The 27104-nt window shown below is 33.1% G+C and overlaps 6 protein-coding genes across 7 annotated transcripts in view; all 6 read left to right on the top strand.

The window, feature by feature from the left end:
* Positions 1 to 27104, top strand: part of LOC125841284 (ABC transporter C family member 10-like) — a 170641-nt gene that overhangs the window by 76587 nt on the left and 66950 nt on the right. The gene's annotated exons all lie outside the window — the stretch shown is intronic.
* Positions 146 to 771, top strand: LOC125841303 (disease resistance response protein 206-like). Its single transcript, XM_049520409.1, has one exon. The coding sequence runs from the start codon at positions 164 to 166 to the stop codon at positions 731 to 733; it is 570 nt and encodes a 189-aa protein (XP_049376366.1). The 5' UTR covers positions 146 to 163; the 3' UTR covers positions 734 to 771.
* LOC125841305 (dirigent protein-like) lies at positions 2498 to 3267 on the top strand. Its single transcript, XM_049520411.1, has one exon. The coding sequence runs from the start codon at positions 2510 to 2512 to the stop codon at positions 3077 to 3079; it is 570 nt and encodes a 189-aa protein (XP_049376368.1). The 5' UTR covers positions 2498 to 2509; the 3' UTR covers positions 3080 to 3267.
* On the top strand, positions 3780 to 9816 carry LOC125841298 (protein PAM71, chloroplastic). The gene is made up of 12 exons (XM_049520400.1): positions 3780 to 3976; positions 4615 to 4672; positions 5097 to 5387; positions 5692 to 5745; positions 5955 to 6016; positions 6281 to 6349; positions 7174 to 7225; positions 7320 to 7394; positions 7684 to 7813; positions 8050 to 8120; positions 8459 to 8506; positions 9630 to 9816. The coding sequence occupies exons 1-12, from the start codon at positions 3870 to 3872 to the stop codon at positions 9699 to 9701; spliced, it is 1089 nt and encodes a 362-aa protein (XP_049376357.1). The 5' UTR covers positions 3780 to 3869; the 3' UTR covers positions 9702 to 9816.
* LOC125841292 (uncharacterized) lies at positions 15221 to 20003 on the top strand. Of its 2 annotated transcripts, none has more exons than XM_049520394.1 (3): positions 15221 to 15402; positions 16370 to 16465; positions 17454 to 20003. In XM_049520394.1, exon 3 carries the CDS (start codon positions 17730 to 17732, stop codon positions 19767 to 19769), a length of 2040 nt encoding a protein of 679 aa, XP_049376351.1. In that variant the 5' UTR covers positions 15221 to 15402; positions 16370 to 16465; positions 17454 to 17729; the 3' UTR covers positions 19770 to 20003. The 2 variants fall into 2 exon arrangements, with proteins under 2 accessions (XP_049376351.1, XP_049376352.1); XM_049520395.1 differs by having other exon boundaries at positions 15252 to 15402; positions 16374 to 16465.
* Positions 21123 to 26034, top strand: LOC125841297 (uncharacterized). Its single transcript, XM_049520399.1, has 4 exons — positions 21123 to 21428; positions 23437 to 23589; positions 24459 to 24530; positions 25358 to 26034. Exons 1-4 carry the CDS (start codon positions 21204 to 21206, stop codon positions 26024 to 26026), a joined length of 1119 nt encoding a protein of 372 aa, XP_049376356.1. The 5' UTR covers positions 21123 to 21203; the 3' UTR covers positions 26027 to 26034.

The following is a 27104-nucleotide window of genomic DNA, read 5'->3' as shown; positions in this document are numbered from 1 at the left end:
TTTTATACTACATGGAAATAAGAGATCCCTTAAAAACTAAGTTTTTAAATTTTTGGACCATATTCACTATCACATCACAACAAATTGGATCCCAAAAAAAATCCTTATATAAAGAGATGAGATTAAAAAAATAAAATTCACTCCAAAATAGTAAGTAACAAAAATGGCATTAAAAATATCAAATTCCATAGCCATTTTATTTTTCCTTCTCCTTATAATAAACTTCTCTATAGTTGAATCGTCGAATAAAATTCGCGCACATCGCCCTTGTAAAACCCTAATTTTTTACTTCCATGACATATTATACAATGGTGAAAATGCCAAAAATGCAACATCAGCTATTGTTGGAGCTCCAGCATGGGGAAATCTTACAAAATTAGCTGGACAAAATAATTTTGGAGATTTAATTGTATTTGATGATCCAATTACTTTGGATAATAATATTCATTCAAATCCAGTTGGAAGAGCACAAGGTTTTTATATTTATGATAATAAAGAAATATTTACTTCATGGTTAGGATTTTCATTTGTTTTTAATTCAACTCAACATAAAGGGAGTATTAATTTTGCTGGAGCTGATCCAATTATGAATAAAACTAGAGATATTTCTGTTATTGGTGGAACTGGTGATTTCTTCATGACTAGAGGAATTGCTACTATCATGACTGATTCCTTTGAGGGTGAAGTTTATTTTCGATTACGAGTCGATATTAAACTTTACGAGTGCTGGTAATAATTTTAGACGTTAAGTATGTTATTGTTGTTGTTGTTTTTTTTTTTTTTTTTGTGAATGTGTGGGGTGGTGGGAAGGAGGGGGGGGGGGTTATTGATTGTTTCTTTCTTTGTGTTGAAAGATATATTGTTGGTTAAAGATTCGAAGAATTCTATCTAATATATGGAGTTTTATTTTGATATAATTATTTGGTATCTGAAATTTATTGTTTGATTAGCAGTTTGATTCACACAAGTCACAACATAAATTTCATTGAAGGGTGAAGTTTATTTTTAACTATGTGTCGATAATAAACTTTACTAATGTTGATAATAATTTTAGACGTTGTTGCTGTTATTATTATTGTCATTGTTGATGATAGTAATTTTAGACGCTATTGTTATGATTATTAATTTATTATTGGTGTTGTTGTAATAGTCGTTTTTCTTGGTGAATGTGTGGGGTGGTGGGAAGGAGGGGGTTTATTGATTATTTTTTTTGTGTTGAAGGATATATTGTTGATTAAAGATCCGAAGAATTCTATCTAATATATGATGTTTTATTTGACATAATTATTTGGTAATATGAAATTTATTGATTATATTCCCACACAATATAAATTTTGTGGGGAGTATGATTTTTATCGAGGATTTTCTTTATTTCCATCTGAAACTCTATACCTTTAATTTAAAAGTGAAAGGATCTAAATCATTTCACCGGACTTCTCAGGGTGATTATAAACTTGATAAGTACTATACAACTTTAACGATTCATATTTTCTTGGATTTTTTTTCTACCACATCCAAGCTTAGACATATGGTGTAATAAAATAAGCCAAATCCCTCCTTATTGGTGTACATTAAGATTCATCGATTATATTTTAGTCATTCAGTGATTCGAATCTATTTGAATATTATTGAAATTGATATAGTTACTCACTATTTTTTAGTTACTTAAGTTAAAGGTCTTTCAGAAACAACCTCTCTATTCTTCATAAGATATGACAGTATGAATAAAATTTTCGTATATATTACTATTCCTAAATCTCACTGAATATTTTATTGTTATACTCATTATTTTTTAGTTCAACATTGTCGGTTAATCAAAAAAATAAATATTGTTTAAGTAGGTCGAATCTTTCAGAAAAGGTTGGTAGTTTATACTATAATTATATATATCAGTAGTTTTTTACGTTTTTATTATTGACTTTTTTGTTCCTACTGTCTGGTCAACTGTTTGTTTGTTGAGTTAATAATTAGGGAATCTGATTTGATTAATTAGTTATAGTACTTCCCTCTCCTAATCAACCTAATGAATTAGAAGCCGTCGGAATTTCAACTTCATGAATTCAAAAATATTAAAACAACTTCACGTACTATTTCTAAACTTAAAATGCATAAATTTCTTAATATAAATATATTATTTGTACGAAAGTTATTAAGATTGATGAACTGTCGTAAAAAAAAGGTGTGAGTTGTGACCAAATAATCTTGAGTTTAGTAGATTCTTCATCCACATGATACATAATAATTAAACCTATTGTTTATATCCACTATAGTTAATTTTAGCTAAACATGTATTAGCTAAGGTAGGTTCAAGAAATGAAAACAATCTCAAATATTAGAACTAATTAAATATATGATTAATTAATCCAATAAATTTATGATGATGATACATCACTATCCCAGCTAATATTTAGGTACTTATTAATTTAATTCTTCGACAAAAAAAGGTACTATATAAAGTGACTAAATGTAACCAACCCATCCCATCACTTAACAAATTTTGTGTAACAAAATGTATTCCTCTAAGTCACTATTCACATTTTTGTTCTTTCCATTCCTTCTTCTCTCCATTTCTGCTCACAGCTACACTCATCGCGCTCGTGCTCCTTGTAAAGAAATGGTATTTTTCTTTCACGACATAGTTTATAACGGGGAAAATTATAAAAACGCGACTTCAGCTATAATCGGTGCACCGGAATGGGGTAATAGGACCATAATGTCAAGCCCTAACAACTTTGGGGACATGATTGTATTTGATGACCCTATTACCCTTGATAATAATTTACATTCACCTCCAATTGGAAGGGCACAAGGGATGTATTTTTATGATCAAAAAGATACTTTTAGTTCTTGGCTTGGTTTTTCATTTGTGTTTAATAATACTGATTATAAAGGGAGTTTAAATTTTGCTGGACATGATCCATTGATGAATAAGACTAGGGACATTTCAGTAATTGGTGGTACTGGTGATTTTTTCATGACTAGAGGAATTGCAACATTGAGTACTGATGCATTTGAAGGAAGTGTTTATTTTCGACTTCGCGTTCATGTTAAGTTATACGAGTGTTGGAAATTACTATAATTTTTGTTTGCGATGTGGCCCTTCTCTGGACCTTCAGCATAGCAAGAGCTCAGTGCACTGGACTGTACTTCCGATGTTATTCTCTTTTTCATGTTGATTTCTTGACTTCTCTTTGTTTTTTTTTTTCTTTATGAGTTGTAATTTGTGTGGTTATTGATTTTGTTTCATCCTTCAGTTTAATTTCTGTATGGAGGTTTCAATTTATAATAAGCTTTTAGAGTGCATATATAATATGAAATTTGGGAGCCAATTAATCTGTACTTTGTATATTATGTTTCTCAAATATTTAGTCAAAAATACAAATGAAAGGAAAAATATGTGCCACACTAAAGTAAGTCTTTCTTATTTTTTAATTTAAGTTTTCAAGTTTAGCGTGAAATATCACTTTAGTTGAAAAGTGCACAAAAATCACATAACTATAATATTCTTTTATCAAAGTCACATAACTATATTTTATAACAAAAAAAAAAAGTCATAGTTATCATAAATTCAACCTTCCGATGAGTAATTTCGATGGATAAAATTTAAATATAAAGTATTAAAAGCAATTAAAAAGTTTGGATTTTCTGATAATAGGAATATGTATACCTCCTTTTATTTAATCAGATTTCAATACGGACACTGATGACGACGATTAAAAAAAAAAACATGAAACAGTTTAACTGGCGCGCCTTTTTGATGAGGTTATCCAGAATTGTCCTGGTTCTGTCCACTCCCTTTTCTTCTTCTCTTATCTTTCTCAAAAATCAATTTTTTCTGCTCCTAAATTCTGGTAAAAAAAAATTCAAGAATGCGAAGCCTAGTGCTCTCTTGTGAGAGCAGCAGCTTTCTATTTAGACCCTCATTTGCATTTCCTAATTTCTCCCCTGCTAATCCTCCTCTAATTGCAATTTCCAGGTAAAATTTGTTTTGTTCTTGTTTGTTGTCAGCTGGTAGAAGGGTGTCCGTACATTTTGATTATGAAAATACTAGTACAACATCTGGATATATGATATGTGAATCCAAGATTTAAACTTTATGGGTTCGAAATTTCAATATTTACTGGAATTTTAGTGAATTTTCATGTTTTTGCTCATTTGAACATTGTGGTAGGACCGAAATAATTAGGTGTCATGAGCTAGCAAAGCAAACCTCGAAAGACCTTGAGTAAGAAGACAAATGAGAAATATACCCAAAGAGAAAAGACACAAATATTTAATGTGGTTCAGTCAATCGACCTACATCCACGAGAGGAGATGAGCAATTCACTATAATTTTAGTGATTTTCATGTATAGGCTCAATTGAGCATTGTAGAATTGTGCAAACCACCTCATCTAAATTTAGATAGGACAATTTTAGGTACTCAACATTTCAGTTTCTGGAATTGTGAAAACAAAGATTGGCTATGTTTGTTTTATTTGTTATAATATAATATGATGATATGATCAATTGAACTTGAATGAAGAAGTGAGGATTCATATAGTCGACTCCAATATGTTTGGGACTAAGGCGTAGTAGTAGATGCAGTTGTTTTTCCTGATTGGGTTGTCTGCAGGTTTTCTAGGCGGCATTCTCTTTGCAAACAACATGGATGGTTTGAGGACATCTCCAAGGTTTTTTCCTTTTCTTCAATTTTAATTTTTCCTACTTCATTTGGTAAAATCCAAATGGTTGTGAAGTGATTTATTTTTGGACTAAATAACTTATCTGCTTAAAGGGGTGAAAAAAAAGAGTAAGCTTTTCTGTGAGAATTGTGATATACTAAGTACATATATTTTTTCCTGGAAAGCATTTCATTAGCCAAATTCTTCTTCGTCCTATTAACTCATGGATCGAAGACCCATATTTAACACCCCTACTACTTTGACAATCATATTTGTATTGAACTAGAGTTATGAAATTGGATCTTTTCCGATTACCAGTTTATTCTTGTTGTATAAGAACTTTTTTATGCATTGGTAATTTGATTATCTCGAACTTAAAAGTTTTAGGTCTCACTGTGAAGATATATGATCTGACATTCTGGATTCTTCTTAGGTGGTGAGGACTAGGAACTTCAAAAGATGTTACATAACAAGGTCGGCTTGTGGTGCCGATGACTGCAGTAGTACAAACAGAACAGCATTGTTAAAGAGGAAAAATCAAAGCAATTCTGTTCTTCAAGTTTTAGACATGCCAGAGAACAATTATCTGAAAGCTGTTGTCCTTTCTGGGCTTTTCACTCTTCTGTTCACACAACAAGCAAGTGCTGCTTCAGAGGTTGCCACTGGCTTGCAGTCGTTTCCTTTCTTCGGGGACCTTGGAGATTTAAGCACAGGTTTTGCTTCAGTTAGGAAAATCTCTCAGCAGCTTCCATTTCTAAAATCTCTCTGTTGTTTTACCTTATCTGAAAAAGGAAATAATAGAAAAAACGAAATAACAATGCCAAGGATAATAACTCAGTACATGGAAATCATTTCATGCAGCATCCGCCGACTTTTGTATCTTGCTTTATTCTCCTTCAAGGAACACATAGCACAAATTTTCGTATTGCCTTTTTTTTTTCTCCTCATACTATACTTTATTTGAGATTGCGAAGGAAAAATGTTTCACCAGAGAGTAATTAAACCTTCTTTTCCTTCTTTTTTCGCAGGCGTTCTTGTTGATATTCTTTTCTGAGCTTGGGGACAAAACCTTCTTTATTGCTGTAAGGGGATTCATCATTCAAAAGCTAAATAAAGATGATACATTACTGTCTGAATAAAATGATGATAGAAATGATTTTTTCATGTGCCTCATCGAAGAGAAACTCTGTCTGATTTGTTATGTTATCATGTGGTCAACAGAAACATTTCTTTCTTATAAGTCCTCATTATACTTTCATTACTAATTTGGATTTTCATTTGATATGAGCAGGCTCTTTTAGCTGCTAGGAACTCAGCCGTTGTCACTTTCCTTGGGACTTTTGGCGCACTTGGGTATGCTATCTTTCAGCATTCAATATTCACTATGTCCTCTTAACTTCTGTATCTGATACACGTGAACACAATGTTTCCTTTTCAAGAGATAACATATATTCTTGACAAGTTCTTATAACATTTGGTTCTCGTGTTAAAATTAAGAGATTGAAGAACTCAATAAGGTCAATGCAACTTATCCAGCACAACTTTTTAAATTTCCTGGAAGATGTTTTATTCAGAAATTTGTTCTCTTTATGTTAATTCTGTCTGTGTCATTTGCAGGGTAATGACAATCATATCCGTTGTTCTCGGACGAACTTTCCACTATGTCGATGACGTTCTTCCTTTCAGGTTCTTTAACCTTTTCGTTTGGCATAATTATGCATCTTAAGTATGTAGAAACTCCACCTACTAAAAAAGCAGATTGTAAGAAATTATTTCCGACAATTCATAGAAGGAGGATTCTATCTAATATTCCCGCATCACGTCCATTTCATTTCTTTGATCAAAGTGCCTAGCATACTCTACTCTTTACTATAATTTTGTAGTGTGCTTTGGATCATTTAACTATTTCTTCTAAATGCAATTTGATTATGTTTTTCTGGGTAAATTCTCCTACAAACTCTCTAACCTTATCATGTTGTTATTGTTATTTCGATTAGAAATTTGAGCAAACAGGATATTACAAATTACTTCAGAAGTCGGGTAATATGTACCAAAACTAGTATATATCAATATTGTAACTATAGAATGTGAAATTGTGTGTTAAAGGCTCATGATTCTGTAAATTATGTTCAAATTGTTTGTCCTAGGTTGCATCCACTGACCTGGTACCACATTTCTGTGCGAGAATATGTTTGCCCTTCTTCATTTTTATCCAAATTAATGTGTTTTCTGGTGTATTAACTTCTTACATGTTAAGAATCTCCTGCCCGTTATCTCAACCTACAAACCATCTTTTCGTCTTTTCACTCTTGGAATAAGGAAAAAAAATACATTGCTGTGATCTTGATCAGTTTTTCTTTACATTGGGAAGTGTAGTAACCTGCATGGTAATTTAGATGGATCGCTTCATTTTATCAAATGGACTTCAATAGCATCTTCCAAATCTTTAAATAACGGAAATATCACGAGTGGTTCATCTGTTATACCCTGATGCAGCTTCCTAAATGCAGGTTAGGTGGAAATGATTTGCCAGTAGATGATATTGCTGCAGTTTGCCTTCTGGTAACGCATGATCCTAATAGTTAATAGACAATATGCCTTGCACCCATGTGTCAGGTGAAGTTGACATGTCTGGCCATATTCAATTTTGTCACAGGTTTATTTTGGAGTGTCAACCTTGCTTGATGCCTCCTCCAGCGATGGCATGAAAGCGGAAGAGGAGCAGAAAGAGGTAATCCTATCAGCATTCCTTCTGCTATTAAGTATTTTTCTTTTTTTTTTTCAAGATGACAAGTAGAATCACTGCAAAAAAATGGGGTTAGGGGAAGGGGAAATATGGGAGGGGATTACAAGGTGGGGAGTCGAACCCTCACCAACAAGGTGAAAGGTAGTTAACCAACTGAGCTACTAAGATTCACCGAACAACACTTCATTATCAGACGTCTATTGGAAGTTAAAACGTTTGGGGCATCAGCAAATGAGTATATTCTAATTGTGGACCTCTTTGCTTTTGACACCAGGCCGAGCTGGCAGTTTCGGAATTTTCAGGAAATGGTGCTGGACTATTGTCTGCTGCAAGCACCATCATTAGTACATTCGCGTTGGTATTTGTTGCTGAGTGGGGTGATAAATCATTTTTTTCTACAATAGGTTAGTTATACATAGTTTGATGCAGAAACTTATGTTTTTACCATTTATTCGTCTTATGAATCAACTTGTACAAGAGTCTATGCTTTGCTAAACAGCCAGACATTATGCAATCTGAAAACATTCACGGAAGCTGAATAAGCAAACACTTTTTTATGAATTTCAATCTCTGTTGGATGAATTTATCTACGAGTCCTAGACTTGATTATTAACTTCAAGTACACAATATCTACTTTCAGCTCTTGCTGCTGCATCTTCACCTCTTGGAGTCATTGGAGGGGCATTAGCTGGTCACGGAGCTGCGACTTTGGTAAATACAGACTTTTAACTAAGCATTTCTGTTTACAGGTATCATGTACAATCTGCAACGCGACTTCTTTTGCAAATAATAGCAAGTAGAACATCTAAAGGAAATTTTCTTCAAGATATGCAAAATAGTGTTTAAAAGACTTGAAAACCTTCAATGAATTGCATAGTGCAACTTTTTTCTAGACGTAAGAGTACCGTGGTTAAATTTCTAACCGACATCATTTTAGTTAAATGAATGTGACCATATTGATATATCGATGCATTAGCTCTTTTTCTTGCTTTCTGTGTTGGCATTCAATACGCGTAAAAAGTTGATTGGTACTGAAATTTTCTTTGCAGTTGGCTGTTCTTGGAGGTTCTTTACTGGGGACATTCTTGTCTGAGAAGGTAAGATTTCTCTATCTGAACAATTAAAGAGACAGACATTTATTTGATCCTCTGAATCTTCTGCTCGAAACAGATTTATCGTCTAGATTTCTTCTACGGAAGCCACTATAACAAGAAAATGTTCTATTTTCAAATTGCTAAGTAGAAAAAGTTCATGCTTTTTAGCAGTAATGAAGTACACACTGGCATTACATCTCTTCATTTCTTTCAAGTACTTAAAACGGAAAAGGGTCAAAAATGCTCTTGAACTATTAGAAATAGAATAAAGTACCCTTCATTTAGTTTTGGTCCAAAAATGCACTTGAACTATTAGAAAATGGCAAAAATACCCTCGTCATTCGCTAACTGGTCCAATTATGCCCGTTAATAGGATATGGCTCATATGGGCATGATTGGGCCGGTTTGTTACCAACGAGGGCATTTTTATCCCATTTCTAATAGTTCAGGTGTGTTCTTGGACCAAAAACCAAACAAACGGTAAGTTTGTTCTATTTCTGATAGTTCAGGGGCATTTTTCACCCTTCTCCGTACTTAAAACTACATTAGTACCTCTGGTTAGACTCAACAGAGTTCATATAATATTTTATTATGAGTTGCTTGTGGAATAATTAACTACATAATGACTAAAGCACAAGCTGTATTTTTTAAGTCAAATCTCCCAACCAGATCTTTCTAGTTTAAATAATCTCATGATTACGCGACAAACAGTGCTTAACCCAAATTTCTTTTCTTAATCATCCTATTACCTACCTTCATTAGTTAGTATTTTTTTTCCAGTTGACTGAAGAAGTCATCTGGAAAACTCAAAATGTGATGCTTTGTGAAGACTTTGGACCAAATCATATCTTGTTAAACATGAAAAATGCCTTATTTTTAGCAACATGTCACGTCTCGTTTATAATATTTATCATCACTCTGAAAAGGAAAATGACTTTCGCTCATAAGTGATGGAAGGTGATTTTCCTCTTTCGAGAAATGATTTTCTTATGAAAAACGTTTGATTTCTCATAAATGACTTATGTCGTACCAAATGCACCTAAAGTTTCTTTCTTTTTTTTCAGATATTTGATATGATTGATGTTTATTTGCACATTTTATTAATGAACAAAATGTCTTATTTCAGGTTATTGCCTACATAGGTGGTACTCTCTTCCTAGTATTTGCAGCCGTGACAGTAATAGAGATAGTGAGTTAAAACAACAATAATTTTATTCTTCTTCTAGCAAAATTCAACTTTTTATATATATTAGTTATATAATAATTGGATTTACAGTCAAATATTTATAGATGTCTGAACAAAAGATATTGATTTCACGTGAACTCATATGTTACGTTACAGATCCACCTTTTGCTACAAGTACTCTTCATATCGAATCTTATGGTAACTAGGAAAGTAAAATAATATCGAGCCTTATGTTGTCGGTCAGTGTATATATATGTTAAATTGACAAAGATTATTATATGCAATATATCATTTCATTGCTAGGGATCTATTACAACCATTGAATGTGCACATTTGTCAAAGATGGAAATCATGGTTTAGAGTTAAAGAAGATTTCAAAACCCCAATACTTTTTAAGTCTTTTTGATCCATTAAAAAAAACATGTTTGTTTTTCCCAATATAATATGCCTTTAGACACAACCCAAAAGTCATTTTTTCTATATAATTAAAAAATAAAATATATAATATATAGTTGTAGATTGAAATAATTAATCTAGAATAATAACTACCCCCACCATGGATGGACATATATAGCTATACTTTGCAAAATTCAATTGCACTCACTATGACAATAGTTGTACACTTAGTATCAATTAAACGAAAGGGCGGCTTGATAGATATTATTATTTTATTCTGATAGTTGATTGATGAAGGGTAGTCTGATTCAACATTGTTATTTTGTTCTAATTGTTGGACAAGATGGTGTTTATAGATGTATATTACGTCAAATCGACATTAAATCCCTTAAGACATACAATCCCCACCCCCAAATTAAAAAAATTAAAGATAATCCATGGTCCCAAAAAATAAGTCATTTGTCAAACAAGTAATAGCAATACAGTACAAACACAGATTTGTTGATAATGTTAGTTAATTAAGTATGCATTAAATAATTGTTTTTGAAGATCTGGTGAACTCAGACCTATACAAACTAATTTTGAATGAACTATGCAATTTATTTATTTTATCTCAAAGTTTGCCGCATATATAGTCGAAGAAAAAAATCTTGACAAATTAGCTGAAACGTCAATACAAATATCAAATATGAAATGAGGAATTCAAAAAAATAAAAAATAATATGCCACATAATATGTATCTTTTTTCTTGTTTATCAACACAATGTAAAGTCACATTTGTTCTTTTGGCCTCCAAATTAATCAAAGAGAGAAATGTCATTTTCATCATACTCCACAAATAATAAATTAATACTATAGTAGAACATAATAATGGAGAACTATGGGAAAGATTGGAGTATAAAAGCTAGTTTAAACCAAAAAAAAAAAATCGTTGTGTACCTAATTCTTTTGCATCTGCTTAAATTTAGGTAGCGTTTAACTATAAATTTTGAAAATTTTGTTTCATCACAAAATTTGATCAAATATTTTCTTCGTCAATAAATTATATTATATATAAATTCAATATATTCTTATAACTTTTTATATTAATTTTTTTAATGAAAATTTTGACTTCGTCAGTTAAATTTACAAGTGATAGCTAAAAAAACACGTGCATTGTATTAGCATGGAATCTTAAGAAGGTATATGCTTATTTGAAACGGAATATAAAATATTAGTATATAGTGTACAATAAAAGAGCATAAAAGGAAGCTGTCCATTATCATCCTAGATTTGGAAAAAAGGCAAATCAAAGGTTTTTTTTGCAAAAGAAAGGATGGACAACATTAAAAAAAATAAAAAAATCATGCCCACAATATTATTTGTATATTATTTATATACACTAAAAACACAGAATATATTCTTAGCTGTTTCCCACTCCTTTCATGACCAAACCTTCTTCCTTAATTAAACATTTTCAATCAAAATATTCTCTTTCGTTTTAATATGAAATAGAAAAAAATTTAAAAAAATAATTTTTCACTTCTAAAGAACACTAGAATTAACTATGGATTTTGTTGCTAATCTATCGCTACTTTTGCTTGTAGATAACAAAAATATGTCGCTAATTCGTTGCTAAATAAAATTAGCAACGAATTTTGCTATAAAATTTAGCCATTGCTAAATTCATTTTTTCTAGTAATGAATTTATAGTTTTAAATTAAAGATATGTGTAATTGAATTCGTGGTCATAAATAAGTTATGTACTTTTACTTATGACTTTGAACTGTGCACGTCTCTTAAGAAACAATAATTAATATGAATATTTTACCATAATATTTCATTATAAGAGTCAAGTTTTCTTTTTGAAACCAGTTTTTCATATTATATAATAATATTTTACTATAAAAGTTAAAAAAACATTTGGAATAAATATCATTTTTATAGAAGAGTTTGACTATATTAATATTGCTTCAAAATAAAGAGCAAGAGAATTGTTCTTTTGGCTAAAAAGATGTTTAATAATTTAGTTTCATTTGCTAAAGCATGGGTATAGTATGGCCAGGGAAGGAAAGGAATACTGAAAATGTGCCAACATTTGGTGGTACATATGTTAAGGGCATAAAAGAATAAAATTGAAGGGGTGGTTTATATATTAATAATAAAATATAATATATTTAGCGCAATTTTATAAGTGAGTCCGGAGAAAGAATGATGTATGTAAATCTTACTTTTATTTTTGTGAGGTAGTTTTTAATAGACTTTCGATTAAAAAAAACATATTTTTAATGCAGAACTACAAAAATAACATCCTATTCTTATTTTGATGAGTTGAAACTAAAACTCTTATTTTTTGTTGAGTAATAGTTTTAATAAGCTTTGAATGAGCCCCTCAAAGGTTTGATGCAAATAAACGAATTTTTATTCTACGTCTAAGCTATATATTCGTTTAATTCTGGTCATTGAATAAATGAAATTTTGACGAATAACTTAATAAAATAGCTAGGTACGTACAAAATAAATGAGACAACATATTGTAATACACATGAAAAAATAAGAGACTATATATACGAGTACTATACTAAATATCACTCTATCTCTTGCATATAAAATGTGACTCGGCTATTAACTAGCTTTCTACCTTAATACTCAACCTCCAAACTTTCAAATTTTAGGATCATGTCCTGCCTTTTGACTTTCATCGGCTCTTTTTTTGGCCTACCTCTACCTTTCATTAAATCTTATTACAATAACGGTTTCTCACACCTTCTTGTGTCACACAAATCCTTTTCACATGTTCAAATCATGATCTCAATATTATTTTCCTCGTATAAATAGATTTTTTTTTACAATTAATTCAGAATAATTCAATTATTTTTTATGATTTATTCTTTTCCAAGATGCTGCACGGATCGATTATCTACATTTTTTCAAAAACGAATTTGCACCACTCTTTTTTCAAAGGGTTCCCTTTTTCCCTCGTTCTTCTCTTTTTAATTTAGAAAATAATATAAATCGTTTTTTTTTCCTTTCAATATTGTAAAAAAGTGTTTTAGGAAAAGGATGGATCTTTGGATATTTTCATGGCATAATTCTATTTATTATGTTTTTAAAGATTGACATGTTGTTTCTATGCCCTCCATATGTTTTTGATACTAGAAGAAAAAAGTCAATATTGTAATAAAAATCACAATAAGACCTCACTTCAATCTTAAAAAAACAAATTAAAAAAATACATAATATTTACACCAAATTATCTTATGTTACTATGTGAGCATGTAATAAATTAAGGTAAAAAATAATAATTATAAATACATGCACAACGTGAGTACATATTTATCTTTAAATTTGAATAATAATAAGATCTCTGTATAATAACTATATACTATAGTTCTTTATAAGAACATGTTTTTGTTGGAATCAAATTTTTTTATGTCATTAATTATAATAATTTCTTATTTGTCACAACAATAATCTTTCCATGACAAACTTAGATTATTATTTTTAATCATAATTATTACTGAAGAATAAAAAATTAAATTATAATTATAGATTTATTTCATCAAATTAAAAGAATATATCTTTTAAGTAACTCTAATCTTTGTTGTCTTAGAGTCTGAATCTTCGTAAGCACAACAATAATTTTATTAAAATTGTGTTTAACATTTTACTATTATGAGTTTAACTATACAAAAAATTACTAATACGCCTAAATATATTCCATAGTCAAATTCAGAAATTTTAAAAAATTACCATAGTCAACATTAAAATATTTTTTATAATGTGGGGTCCAGTGATGTGTCATAATTGAACTATGTGGGCCCAAAAAAGAAAATGAATAAAGGGAGGGGCACCATGAACGGTGTCGAGATGCTGCTGACTAATTAAATTAAATAGAAGAAGAAACAAGAAAATGTCTTACATTATTAAAAACATTATTGTTGTAACCTTTTTTTGTACGATAAAAATAAATTAGTCCACTTGCCCTTTCCTTTCATCGAAGGAAACAACACATAACATTTCGACTAGAAAAAGTTATATATTTGATATCGATAAAAATAATTATATTGTAATAATATTTGTGTTTGAACTTTTGATTTCCAGTCACTCATGTATGTTAGAAATTTAATAAATTTATTAGAGCATGATTTAAGATTATTTTTTTATGATAAATTTTATGAGAAAATTGTAATATGATGGTTTACTTAATGTGTCACTCACTAGAAGTTTCTAACAAAATATATATATATATATATATATATATATATATATGTATAGAGAGAGAAAAAAAACATTATCGTTTTGTTTTCGTATCATATTTGTGCTTCTTTTGCTGACAAATATTTTTCATATTGCACCTCAATTATTTATTATTTACGTATTAGCTTACGTAATGATAGTTAGTGCCAATATGGAACCCTTTTGTTGAGACTTAAGTTGGAGAAAAAAGACAAAATTATAAAAAAAGTTATAGTAATATTAGAATTTAAATAGAAGTTATTAAGTTCTACCAAGTTTATAATTTTTTTTTAAAAAAATCGTTCTGAATTAGTGATATATTTTTGTATTGATAAGGAATTTGATTTTTGGAAAATTCAAATAAAATACATAGTAATACGAACTTTAATATTTGAGAGATATAAATTCATTTTCTTCTTTTAAGTGGTAACAAGTTCGTGAATAACAATACTTACATTATAATCTTTAATTTTAATTGAACAAGTAATTTATCGTATATTTTCACTTTTGATATTTATATTTTATAGGTCTTGTTACTAGAATTTCTTTCGATGATTGAAAATTCTTTTGATGTTTTCAAATCTCATCACGAAAAATCTTTGTAAATAATTTTAATAATGAAAGTTTCAATTAAAATCCCATCAATAAATCAAGATTAAGTTAGTTTGAATGAGAAATGAAGAAGATTACCGTCTTGAACATAAGATACTAAAATAAATCGTTCTCTAGCAAACACGATAGACATGCAGTTTAAAATTTTTAGCTAAAAATAAAAAGATACTTATCTCTCGATTACGACTCGTGATTTATATTTTCCACACAGTTTCCTTTCCCCACAGAAAAAAGGCACACAGCAACACACGTATCTGTATAGAATTAGCAGCCACATACATAATCACTATGTCCCTACAACATATATAAAAAACACACATGCGCCTTTATCTCTCTTTTTCCTCATAACAATAATAATCTCCTCATTTTCTTTGTATCTTCTTCTCTTTGATTGCCGGCGGCACACAATCAGCAAAAAGAAAAACAACCCTAGAACCCCTTTTCTCTTTGCTGAAAGATTTTTTGCACAAAATCCAATCTTTTTAAGGTATTTTCTTGGATCTATAGTCTTTTTCTACAACTGGGTCTCTCTGATTTTGTTGTTTTAGTGCTTTTTTTGGTGAAAGATTTGATTTTTATCTTGTGGGTGTTCGTGATTTTGCTCTTTATCCAACTGGGTCTCTCTGTTTTTATTGTTTTGGTGCTTTTTTTGGTGCAAGATTTGATTTTTAGCTTGTGTGTGTTTGCGATTTTGCTTATATGTTATCTCAATTGAGACCTGTTTTTGGTAAAAGCAAAAGATGGGGAATTGAGTTAAGGTTTTATCAATTCTAGATCTATCTTTTCTGGTTTTAGCTGGGTTTTATCTGGTGGTAAGGGGGTTTGGCTAAGTTTTTACCAAGATTTGTTATTAATTGTATGTTTATTCATGTCTACTTTATTGATTGAGTCTTGTATTCACTATCTTTTTTATCTGTTTCTGTTTCCTATCTTTCAAGGTGGGTTCTTTTTGATGTGTAATGTTCTGCAGAACTTTTTTTCTGCAAGGTAATTGGTATTTTTGTATGCTCATGATTGCTTGACTTGATACTGTGCTTTGTTAATTGAGCTCTGCAACTGGGGTCTGGGGAGGGTAGAGTGAACGCAGCCTTACCGGCTCGGCTCCACAGTGCAAGGACCAGTTTCTGTAAAAGAAAGGGGTGGTAATTGTAGCTGAAATTGAATAACTGAATTGAATTCTTGATGATGCAGTTTAAGGCTTGGTTCAATGTGTGAGATTTACTACTAGATTTATTATTTTTAGCTGGATTAGACATCTTCTTAAAGTTGGATCTTGGAAAGTTGATGTTTATGCTGCAAATTTTCCTTTTGATATTTGTTATAGTTGTATCTTCATTAGGTCTAGTTTGGTTCACATCTGATCTGTATGTTGGTTATCTGATTTGTTGCACCTTTTTTTTTTTGCGTTCTCATAGGCCTTTATCAAGTCTGTTTATGTTGTCTTGTTTAATCAGATAGGAACGAAGCACGGAAAGAAATTGAGCATCAAGTGTTCTGGTTAGGTCTGTGAACTCAGAGAAATTGGATTCGCTTAATGGTTTAACAAAAAGGTACATTTAGTTTACATTATTCAGCTATATTTTAGAGGATGGTTAATCTTTTTCGGAGAATTTTACCAGCTGGTATAAGATGTTTTTCATGCTTATTCTTCACTTCTTAGTCAATACTTGTGCTTGTGTTATTTCTGATGAAAAACTATCAATCTTTATATGCTCTGAACTTTTACATGGTTAAAGGTGACATTTTTACGTTCTTATTAATTATAATAAGGATGAAAGATATAAGTGATATCAAATAAAAATTGGTGAATGGTGAAGAGGAACTTAAAAAAATATCTGCAGAACTAGCTTCAAGCAAGAAATTCCATGTTTATGTGTGGCTCAAAGAAGCAAAGAACTAGCTGATAAAGAATTTTCATTTATACCAACTGGATTTTATCATTTGATTTTTCCCTCACTTCCTCATTGAATTATGGACTCGCATATTACCTGGTAATTAATTTATTAGACATAGGCTTGGTGAAAGGAAAATCCAGCTGCACTGAAGTTCAGCTACTTAGTTGCAATAAGAAAAAGGCATAGCTCCAACTATTTAGGTAGAAGCATTTGTTAGGAACTGTTCAGAGCTTTCTGCAAAACATATGGAGACAACATAGACCATATAAAGCTACAAAATATAATAGAGGTATTTTTCAAACAATTCAAAATTAGAGAACAGAATCTTGCATTTTTTTTTTGAAACTGGTAACATTTGTATTTCATATAGTACTTAGGTAGTACTGAAAACCATATTTACAAAAGCAGAAAGGAAGTATAATCTATCCAAAAACTGAACCAAATCTAAATGGATCCTAAAACATCTATGATTGACAGAACATAATCTTGCATTAACAGAGGGAAAAATTATTTTCAAAATAGCTTAATTCTGTGCAATAAATTGTTATGATCTCTTTGGTTCGGTTCTGCTCTGATGTGATATCCTTCTTTTGGCGGTAGAGAGACCTAGAGTTTGCTTATTATTGTAACTTGATTGGTGCAGGATGTTCGCCTTTCATGATTTTGCATCAGAGACTTTGATTTTGATTTTGCACAAAGTGTTACTTCCTTGCTGCTGATCATAAGTTGGGAGCAATATTTGATTGCTAATGGATCGTAAGGATACTTCAGGATTCGTTAGTGGGGGTGGGATGTGTTCTTGTAGACACATCTAACCCTAGTTTACAACTAACTTTTCTTAATCCCGGAAGTCAGGTTGACTGTTCTTTTTCAATTGAGATTTGGTTCAAATAGAAGTTTTTATACCAGCTATTAGTTTATGGATCCCAGATTCCGTTATGTGGGGTTTACTGTGAACCCTCAGTTAAGTGCATTCAAGAATCTGGGCAAATCCATCGCAGTTGGTGAAGCTGGAGTTGGAGGTAGTTATTGTGCTGATACCACCTTACGGCTTGATTCAATTGGCTCTTCAGTTCCATCCATCCCTGCCCCAAAAGGAATCAAACGACAATGGAGTTCAATTGGTGGATCTAACGATCAGCCAATTGGTTCATCTTTGTCTCTACGTTTAGGACATTCATCAAGTTCCTCGGATAGCAAGGGGAGCTCAGGCGCTGCATGCACTTCAATGTCTTCAGCAAGAGAAAATGATGAAGAGTCCTCGATGGACCTGGACTTGGACTTTAGTCTCCATCTTGGTAGTGAGAGGACTTCAAGCTCTAGAAAGTTTGCTCACCCTGAGGCCAAAAAACTTGCCAAAGGGCTTGCAGTTGATCTGGAACTTAGTCTCTCTAGTGGTGCTGCTGAATCTGATGTCACCACTGTGCATTTGCTCTCTACTTCACCACAAAGTATCATGAAGGCGCCACAGGCGATGGCTGGAGCTTTTCACACTGATGAAGTATCAACAGCTATACATTGGAAGACTAGCAACATTTTCCATCCATTACGAACTCCACAGGAAACTGAGGCTAGTTACTTATTGAACCAGGCTGCAACGCAAATCAAGCTAGCTACAGTCTCCCCCGATCTGTCGTCAAGTATAATCACAAATTCAAAGAGCTCAGTCACCTGTACTTCCGGGTTAACAAACCAGCAGCAACAACAACAGCAGCGTAGCAGTAGTACTAAACTGTGTCAGTTTAAGGGATGCGTAAAAGGAGCAAGAGGTGCTTCTGGGCTTTGCATTGCCCACGGTGGGGGCCGCAGGTGTCAGAAACCAGGCTGCCACAAGGGAGCTGAGGGTCGGACTGCATTTTGCAAAGCCCATGGGGGTGGTCGTCGGTGTGAATTCCTAGGTTGTACAAAGAGCGCGGAAGGACGCACCGACTTTTGCATTGCACATGGGGGTGGACGTCGTTGCAGTCAAGAAGGATGCAGCCGCGCTGCCAGAGGGAAGTCTGGATTATGCATTCGGCATGGTGGGGGGAAGAGATGCCAGCATGAGGGCTGCACCAAAAGTGCAGAAGGACTCTCTGGCCTTTGCATTTCACATGGAGGTGGCCGGCGCTGTCAGTACCCCCAATGCACTAAAGGAGCCCAAGGAAGTACCATGTTTTGCAAGGCACACGGTGGTGGTAAGCGTTGTACCTTTGAAGGGTGCAATAAGGGGGCAGAGGGGAGCACAGCTTTCTGTAAGGGTCATGGTGGTGGGAAGAGATGTTCATTCCAAGGAAATGGGCTCTGCCCGAAGAGTGTTCATGGGGGGACACTCTTCTGCGTGGCCCATGGTGGTGGCAAGAGGTGTGCTGTGTCAGAGTGTACCAGGAGTGCAAGGGGAAGAACTGATTTTTGTGTACGCCATGGTGGTGGAAAAAGATGCAAAGTTGAAGGCTGTGGGAAAAGTGCTCAGGGAAGCACTGATTTCTGCAAAGCCCACGGTGGAGGGAAGAGATGCTCTTGGGGTCAGCCTGATTCTGAATTTGGCCAAGGTGATGGTCTCTGTAACTCATTTGCCAGAGGGAAGACTGGACTTTGTGCATCTCATGGTGCTCTCGTTCAAGACAAACGCGTCCACGGTGGTGCCACTCTTGGGACTATGGTCCTGGATCTAGAGCCAAACCAGTCTGAGAAAATGAAGGAGATTGTCAATGCGGAAGACATCTGTTTTGATGTCACGAAAATGCAGAGTATTGGTATGACCTCTGGCGATGACCATCACATGAAATATCTTGGATTTAACCAACCCAATATTCCAGTCGCAGGCAGCTCATCATCAGTTTCTGAAGGAAGGGTGCACGGAGGAGGTTTGATGGCATTGCTAGCAGGTGGTTCTGGCCGTACCTCAAACAACAGCAAGGAACCAGTTCCTGCATCTGAGCCAGGGAGTTCTTTCATAGTCTCTAAGAACTGGATGTAAGATGTATAGCCACTCTATTTCTCAATTTGGTTTGCAGGCCTGCAGCGCTCCACCTCTATGTTTGTGTCCTTTTCATTTTAGTTTCTTCACTCTTTCTTATGTTATATGGGTTTGAACTGGAACTTGTACTGCTAAATGTATCTGTATCAATAAGGGGAGAAACCCCACTAGGGTCATTGGTATTTGTACATAGCTTCTTTTTTTCATGTAACATTTGGTCTTGTGAATATTTCGTTCAAGTATGAGAACTTGTTGTAGTACACCTTTTAGTAGCTTTTCATTCTGGAGTTTGATATTTGCTATTTTGATTGTCCATCTTATGAAGTTTCTAATAACCATCAACGTGCTGCCTAATATGAAGCGCATGGATACAAGTTATATCTCGGAATTGTATATTGTAAGCAACCAATGAGTCTCGAATTTCCGTTGCTTCTTTATAAGTACAATACATAGAAAGAGTACTTAATATAGTATGTGTATAATACCTTATTTGCATAACTCTCATTTTAAGGTTACCTTATCAATTACAAAGCTTAGATGTGGCGAGTCATTTCCTTGAAAGTGATTTTGAAAAGGAAAATATTTGTACATAAAGTGCTCTAAATAGCGTTTATCTTCCTAACTTTTGGTATTTACACGAGTCAAATAAGTAGGTGAAAAAATGGACCAGACAGGTCTTTTTTTTTCTTTTTCATTACCAACAAAAGATATATTAATGTCTATAATGTCGATATAATTTGAAGGTGTAAAATTATAGATGAAAGAGAAATAATCTTTGTTAGGCAACTCTATCATAAAATTCTTGAATAAGCCATAATCTTTTAGGATATTTATAATGAGATCAAGATATGATTGTATTTTTTCTACCATCAAATATTTTAAAAAGATTCATGAAATTCTCCTTTCATGAAGATCAAATATATTAAAGATGGTTCATGCCATTTTAATAGTCGAGAAACATGCTACCTCAGCCTTGAATCATGGAGATAATCAAGAAAAAAAATCAAAAAAATAAGAAGAATTGTATCCTTTTTTTTTGGGTAAAATAAGCAGAATTGTATCCACATTGTCTTTAAGTTATAAAAATATATTTTTTATATTTTATTTATCATTATAATTTATTTTTCATCAATTTAAAATTTATTGAAAACACCAATAAAACAAAAAAGTAAAAACAAAAAAAGAAGAAGGCAAAGGACAATATTCTCTAGTCCCTACTGTACCCAGCCATATAGAATCCAATAGATTCTTTTCCTCACGTCAATCGTCAAAACCGTCAACTTGCATACCATATAAATGAATAAAAAATACACATAAATATAAAAAAATTATTAAAAAAAATTATTTTTTTTTCAAGATCGAAATTAATTGGTAGCAACTAGGGTTTGGTTTTTGGTGGTTCAAGGATGAAAGGGGGGAAAATGCCTAAATCCCATGTATTCAATCTCTCCATTTTCTCACAAAATTAGAGCATTTTGTGATAATAATAGTCAGATTAGTCTCATGCTGAGCTCCAATTGTACTCACTCTTTTCCTCAACGCCCTCTTCTTTCTACTTCATCTCCTAGATTTAGGGTTTCAACATTTTCCCCCAAATCTTTGCCCACACTTTCACACAGAATCAGAATCTCCGAACCCCATCACAGGATTTCTACAAAGGTAATCTTTTTGCAGTAGATTTCGTGATTACTAGCTATAAAGTTTCAATCTTTATGTATCTTTAGAGTTTAATTTGTTAATTCTTTGTGTTTGTAGTTGTGGATTTGGTAGTATATGTAGTCGGCTTATGTTAAATTTTGATCTTGGTAGCTGTAACATCTCAATCTTTACTTGCCATAAAGTTCCAATCTTTATGATGTTAATGTATCTTTAGAGTTTAATTTGTCAAGTCTTTGTGTTTGTAGTTGTAGGGTTGGTAGCATATGTTGTGGGTTTATGTTAAATTTTGATCTTGGTAGCTGTAACATCTCAATCTTTACTTGCCATAAAGTTCCAATCCTTATGATGTTTATGTATCATTAGAGTTTAATTTGTTAAGTCTCTGTGTTTGTAGTTGTGGGCTTGGTAGTATATGTAGTGGGTTTATGTTAAATTTTGATCTTGGTAGCTGTAATAGCTCAATCTTTACTTGCCATAAATTTCCAGTCTTTGCTCATTGTTCTGTGTTTCTAGAGTTCAGTTTGTTGATGCTTTGTGTTTGTTGTTGTGGGTTTGGTAGTATATCATATATGTAGTGGGTTTATGCTAATTTTAATCTAGGTAATTGTAATAGCTCAATCTTTACTTGCCATAAAGTTCCAGTCTTTGCTCATTGTTCTGTTTTTATAGAGTTCAGTTTGTTGATTATTTGTGTTAAGAGTTGTGGGTTTGGTAGTATATGTAGTGTGTTTATGTTAAATTTAATCTTGATAGCTGTAATATCTCAATCTGTACTCGCCATAATGTTCCAATCTCTGCTCATTGTTCTGTATTTCTGGAGTTTAGTTTGTTGATTCTTTGTGTTTAGAGTTGTGGGCTTAGGTAATATAGGTAGTGGGTTTATGTTTTCTGCATCTTTTTGTATAAGTTAATCTTTGCAGCCATAAGTTTCAATCTTCACTCAATGTTCAATACCCTGTTTCCCGAGAGGGATACCTTTGTTTCATTTATACTTTAAGTGCTTGAATGGATGGCTTCCATGGCCAGCGCTGGATCCTGCACAATTTGGACCAGCTAGTTCTAATTTGTGAAGGCAGACTAAAATTCAACAAATCTAAACATTGTTAAGTCATTAATGTGTATTTTTGTAGTATAGTTTGTCAATTTTTTGTGTGTATATTGTAAGCTTAAGTAATATAGTCGGTTTATATTTTCTTGGAGACCCAAGGTTGCCTCCCCTAAGTTTCAATCTTTAGATCCGTTATGTGAACCCAAATATTGTAACATTTCAATCTTTTCTCGCCATAAAGTTTCAGTCTTTACTCATTGGTGTGTATTGCTAGAGTTTAGTTTAATAATTTGTTGTGTTTAAACTTGTGGGTTTCGGTAATATAGGTAGTGGGTTTATGTTTTCTGGGTCACCTACCATCTAGAGTTCAGCTCAGTGTTTATTGTTGTGGGGTTTAAATAATGCAGTAGCGGGTAGTACTAGTGATTCTTTATCTGAACCCAGGTAATGATTTTTTGAACATTCTTTATTCCCCTAAAGTTCAAACTTCTATTCAGTAGTCAGTATTTCGGAACAGAAGTTTGTTAGTTCTTTGTGTTCTTAGTCGTGAGTGGATTTATGTTATGTATGATCCCAACCTACCACAAAAGTTTTGACCTTTACTAGTGATTCTTTATCTGTATGCATTTGGGGGTTTCATTGATGGAGAGTTCATTCCACTGGACAGTGTGTTTTCTGGATGCTAATAGAGGTCTTTTGGTTTTCTTGTTCTTATACCATGATGGTACTTTTCCGTAAGCGAGTTAGGTTGGTATTTTATGGTATGTGACGTGGTGTACATGTTCAGCTGTTAAGTATTAAGTTATGTAATTAGCTTTAGTACTTGTTTTGAAGTGTACAATCGGTAAATTGAATGTAACTTCTTAAGTATTTATCCAGTACATTCAACGTGTTGTAATGATTTCTTATGCTACTGGATTATGTACATTTCTAGACTTAAGCTACTTGACAATTTTGCAGAGGTGGAAAATTTCATGCTTTAGGAATGAAGAATCGTCTTCAGGTGCCTCCAACCCTGAGTCTATTGATGACGTTTTACATAAGGAATTGGAGAACCCGGAAATCGATAAACCTAGTGTGGAGAAAAGAACCTGGATTTCGCGATTTAGAGAGGTAATTTGCTTTCATTTATAGAGCTGGTATTTCTCTCATGCCATACAGCAGTGGAGCTATAAATTCCCTTGTCTTATCTGTGATGGTTTTTTTTTGGGTTTGGGGGGTGGGATAATTGAGGGGGGAGTTCAGTTTTCTTTTTTTCCGCCGTTGCTTTATTTTTTCGTGACAACCTTCTTTATTAAATAGTATTTATTGTATCGAATTGTATCTTTAAGGAGACACTGCCGTCGTTTCTGCTGAATGGGAATTAGCTTTCCCACAGATATTTTTGAATTTAGAAGCGAATTATTACTTTGGAGTTTGAATCAGTTGCTCATATTCACCATTTAAATGTTGTGACTTGTGACAATCACATTCTTCCACAACATAGAATGATAGAAACCACTTTGTGAGTCCCTTGAATTTTTGCACTTCTTAAAAAAAAGAAGAGAAATCTCGTAAGTCCCTTGAAGTTTTGGTGTTTGTAGCAAATGCTTCATCTTCTATCTGGCCTGGACACCACGGTTGTCAAAAAAAGAACTTTTTTGCCCTTGTAGTCTGTAGAATTAGGAAAGGAAAAGACTATCTTACTCCCCAGCTTTTGACAATTATGCATACAAATGTTCCTTCCGTAGAATGGAAAAATAATTTGCCAAAAGTGAACTGCCCAATGTGTGTCAGACATGTTCACTAGAGTGTCTGAATCTGTGTGTACATTAGTTAACTCGGACACAAGGACCTTCAAGAAGACAAGAACTATGATACATTCTAGGCTCATTGCTGCAGGAAAACTCTTCTTTGATGAGTATTTGTTAATTACTAACTCAGATGATTAAGTACTGGAAACAAATGTTTCTCAAGTTTAACAAGAGCTATATGTTTTTCAGGCTGCAGATGTAGTATTTAAGGTGATTGGAAAACCATGGACAGTCCCATGGACAGCTGAGACCATCCTTCAGGTAAGGGGTAATCCTCCTTAACAATGAGGCCTAACTAAGAATCGCTATACAATTTTTTCTGATCATTCCCGAGTCGGAATGCAGTTTGTTCATTTGTTAAGTTACTATGTATATTAACATATCTCTCTAAAATGGGGAAGAAAGAGGTTACCTTATTCAATTATGTGTCAGGAGATTATCTCAGCGGCAGCCATACTTATGATACTTGCACTTCAATACAAGGAAAAGAAAAAAAAAGGAAATCACAAATATTTATGATTTAAAAACAGTTTCGAGTAGTTTTCCAGTTTCTGCATAGGCTTTGATGTGTAGGTCTTAAGGAGTGTTTCTAGTCATGAAACTTGTGAAATGCTTGTTTCCCTCTTTTAAGTTACCTAGTTCTACTACAAATTTATGTTTTCCGACCTTGTTATCGCTGTATTTCTTAAGCTCGACATAGTTTTTTACACCTCCAGTTATTGCTCATCATGGGGTAAGTGTTTAAATGAGAAACATTGTGCTTCCTTAGCTTTTTCTACTTCTCTTGCCTTCAAATTTATCAGATTATCTTTACTCTTGGGTACTTCTTACTTATATTTACATGGTCCAATTCTAGATTCATTATGCTCCTGTGTTTCCAAATTTCCTCGTGATTTTTTTTTCCAACTAAAATTGGAAGTGGTATCTGCCTTGATGTGTTTGTCCTGAATTCCACTTATGCTCCCCCTCTCTTGTGTATGCTTGTCGTCAAAGAGTTCTAATCTCTTAGATGAACATATACCTGTTGTTAGTTTTCGACTTTTCTATGTTATGTGTGTCACATGGTAACCAGAACTGTGGTCGTGCAGGTTATGCTTCTTTGGATCGTCACATTTTGGTTCATAGGTTCTTGGATGATTCCCTTTGGAGCATATATGGTCGGTATCAGCAAAGAATCACTCACATTCAGAGGGCAGGCTCTATTCAGCCTTTTAACCGATGTAACTGAGGGTCTTGCTGGAATTCTAATTCTTCAACGCTGTCTATCCCGTTTTCGCCCCCTTCCATCAGACTGGTTCAAGTTTAGCCTAAAAGGTAACTGGCTATTCGACGTTCTTCTTGGATGTCTCATGTTCCCATTAGTGAACCGGCTATCACAGTTCAATCTCGACCTGTTGCCTGTTCTCCCTTCAACTCCCTTAACACTGTCTAGTGTCGAGCAGTCTATATTAGCACGTGATCCAGTGGCAATGGCGTTGTACGCGTTGGTACTTGTCGTGTGTGCCCCTCTCTGGGAGGAGATTGTATTTAGGGGATTCCTTCTCCCTTCATTGACAAAATACATGCCTGTATGGTGTTCAATTCTTATGAGTTCAATTGCCTTTGCTTTAGCACATTTTAATGTACAAAGGATGTTACCACTAATTTTTCTAGGAGTTGTAATGGGTGTAATATATGGACGTTCAAGAAATTTATTGCCATCCATCCTCTTGCATAGTTTGTGGAATGGCTTTGTATTCTTAGATTTAATGAAATAAAAATACAACTTCATTCAATGAATAATCTATTTGAATCTCTCAGTGCACATTCTCCCTTCTATCTTTTCTTTAGTTAAATTATTCCCGAGTTGCAGAACTAACAAGTCTATTAGTAAGTCAAATTATCAATTTTTACACGATCTTTTCAAGTGGATGAGATCAGTGTTAAGGTCGTTCAGTTTCTATAGAATCTATCACTAAAATACCATCATAATGGGATAAAGGCTAAGTGAAACGAAAGGAACTTCTCATGACATGTAAAATGAAAACTATTTTCCTCACGCAAAGTTTGTAATAAAGTAAATTGTCTAATAATTAGCTAAAATATCTGTCTTTTCTTGTAATTTGACCTGCAATTCATGTCCTCCAATGCCAGAAACTCATAAAATATGTTGTTTTTAAAGCCACAATTTGATTGATTGAGTGGTTAATAACATATTCAGTGAACTTTCATTCTAGTGAGGCTTGATAAGGATAGAGTGTGCAAAGATTTTATCACTATCATGTGAAAGGTAAAGAAGTTAATCTCAGGAAATCCTTGGTTTAAGTGCAGCAAATTTCAGTACAAAAAAAGAAGAAAACAACAGAAAAAACATGGATATCAAAAGGATCAAGAACAATAAAATATTACTATTATAATCGAAACACAATACATAACATAATATCATTATTAATACAACGACAAAATCCCTAAACCTGAACTCTCGGAAAGGCAAAATAAAACTCCATTAGTTATTAACCTTCTATCCTAATATGCCGCCGTCGAGTGAATGACTAATAATAATATTGTGGGCTGTGTCTGCAGATGTCTTTATTTACAGCTGACAAGTTAATCCTAGGTTTACCATTGAAAAAGAGACAAATGTAATTTATGGAGACAGCAATACAAGGTACTTTAATGGTATTAAAAGTAAAGGTGACACGTACAACCTTAGGTGTAAATTATTAACAGGACCATAGGACTGACTAATAGAAGCCACTTGTTCACAACTCACAAGCCAAATTTGGTGACTCTCAAGTTTGGCTAATATGACAAGTGATAAATATCGTAAATAAATTACTACTAGTATTTGACGTG

This window comes from Solanum stenotomum, chromosome 10, assembly GCF_019186545.1.
Source record: "Solanum stenotomum isolate F172 chromosome 10, ASM1918654v1, whole genome shotgun sequence".
In the NCBI taxonomy this organism is placed as follows: Eukaryota; Viridiplantae; Streptophyta; class Magnoliopsida; order Solanales; family Solanaceae; genus Solanum; species Solanum stenotomum.
Note: the sequence above shows the minus strand (reverse complement) of the source record. Positions and strands in the feature narration are given on the sequence as shown.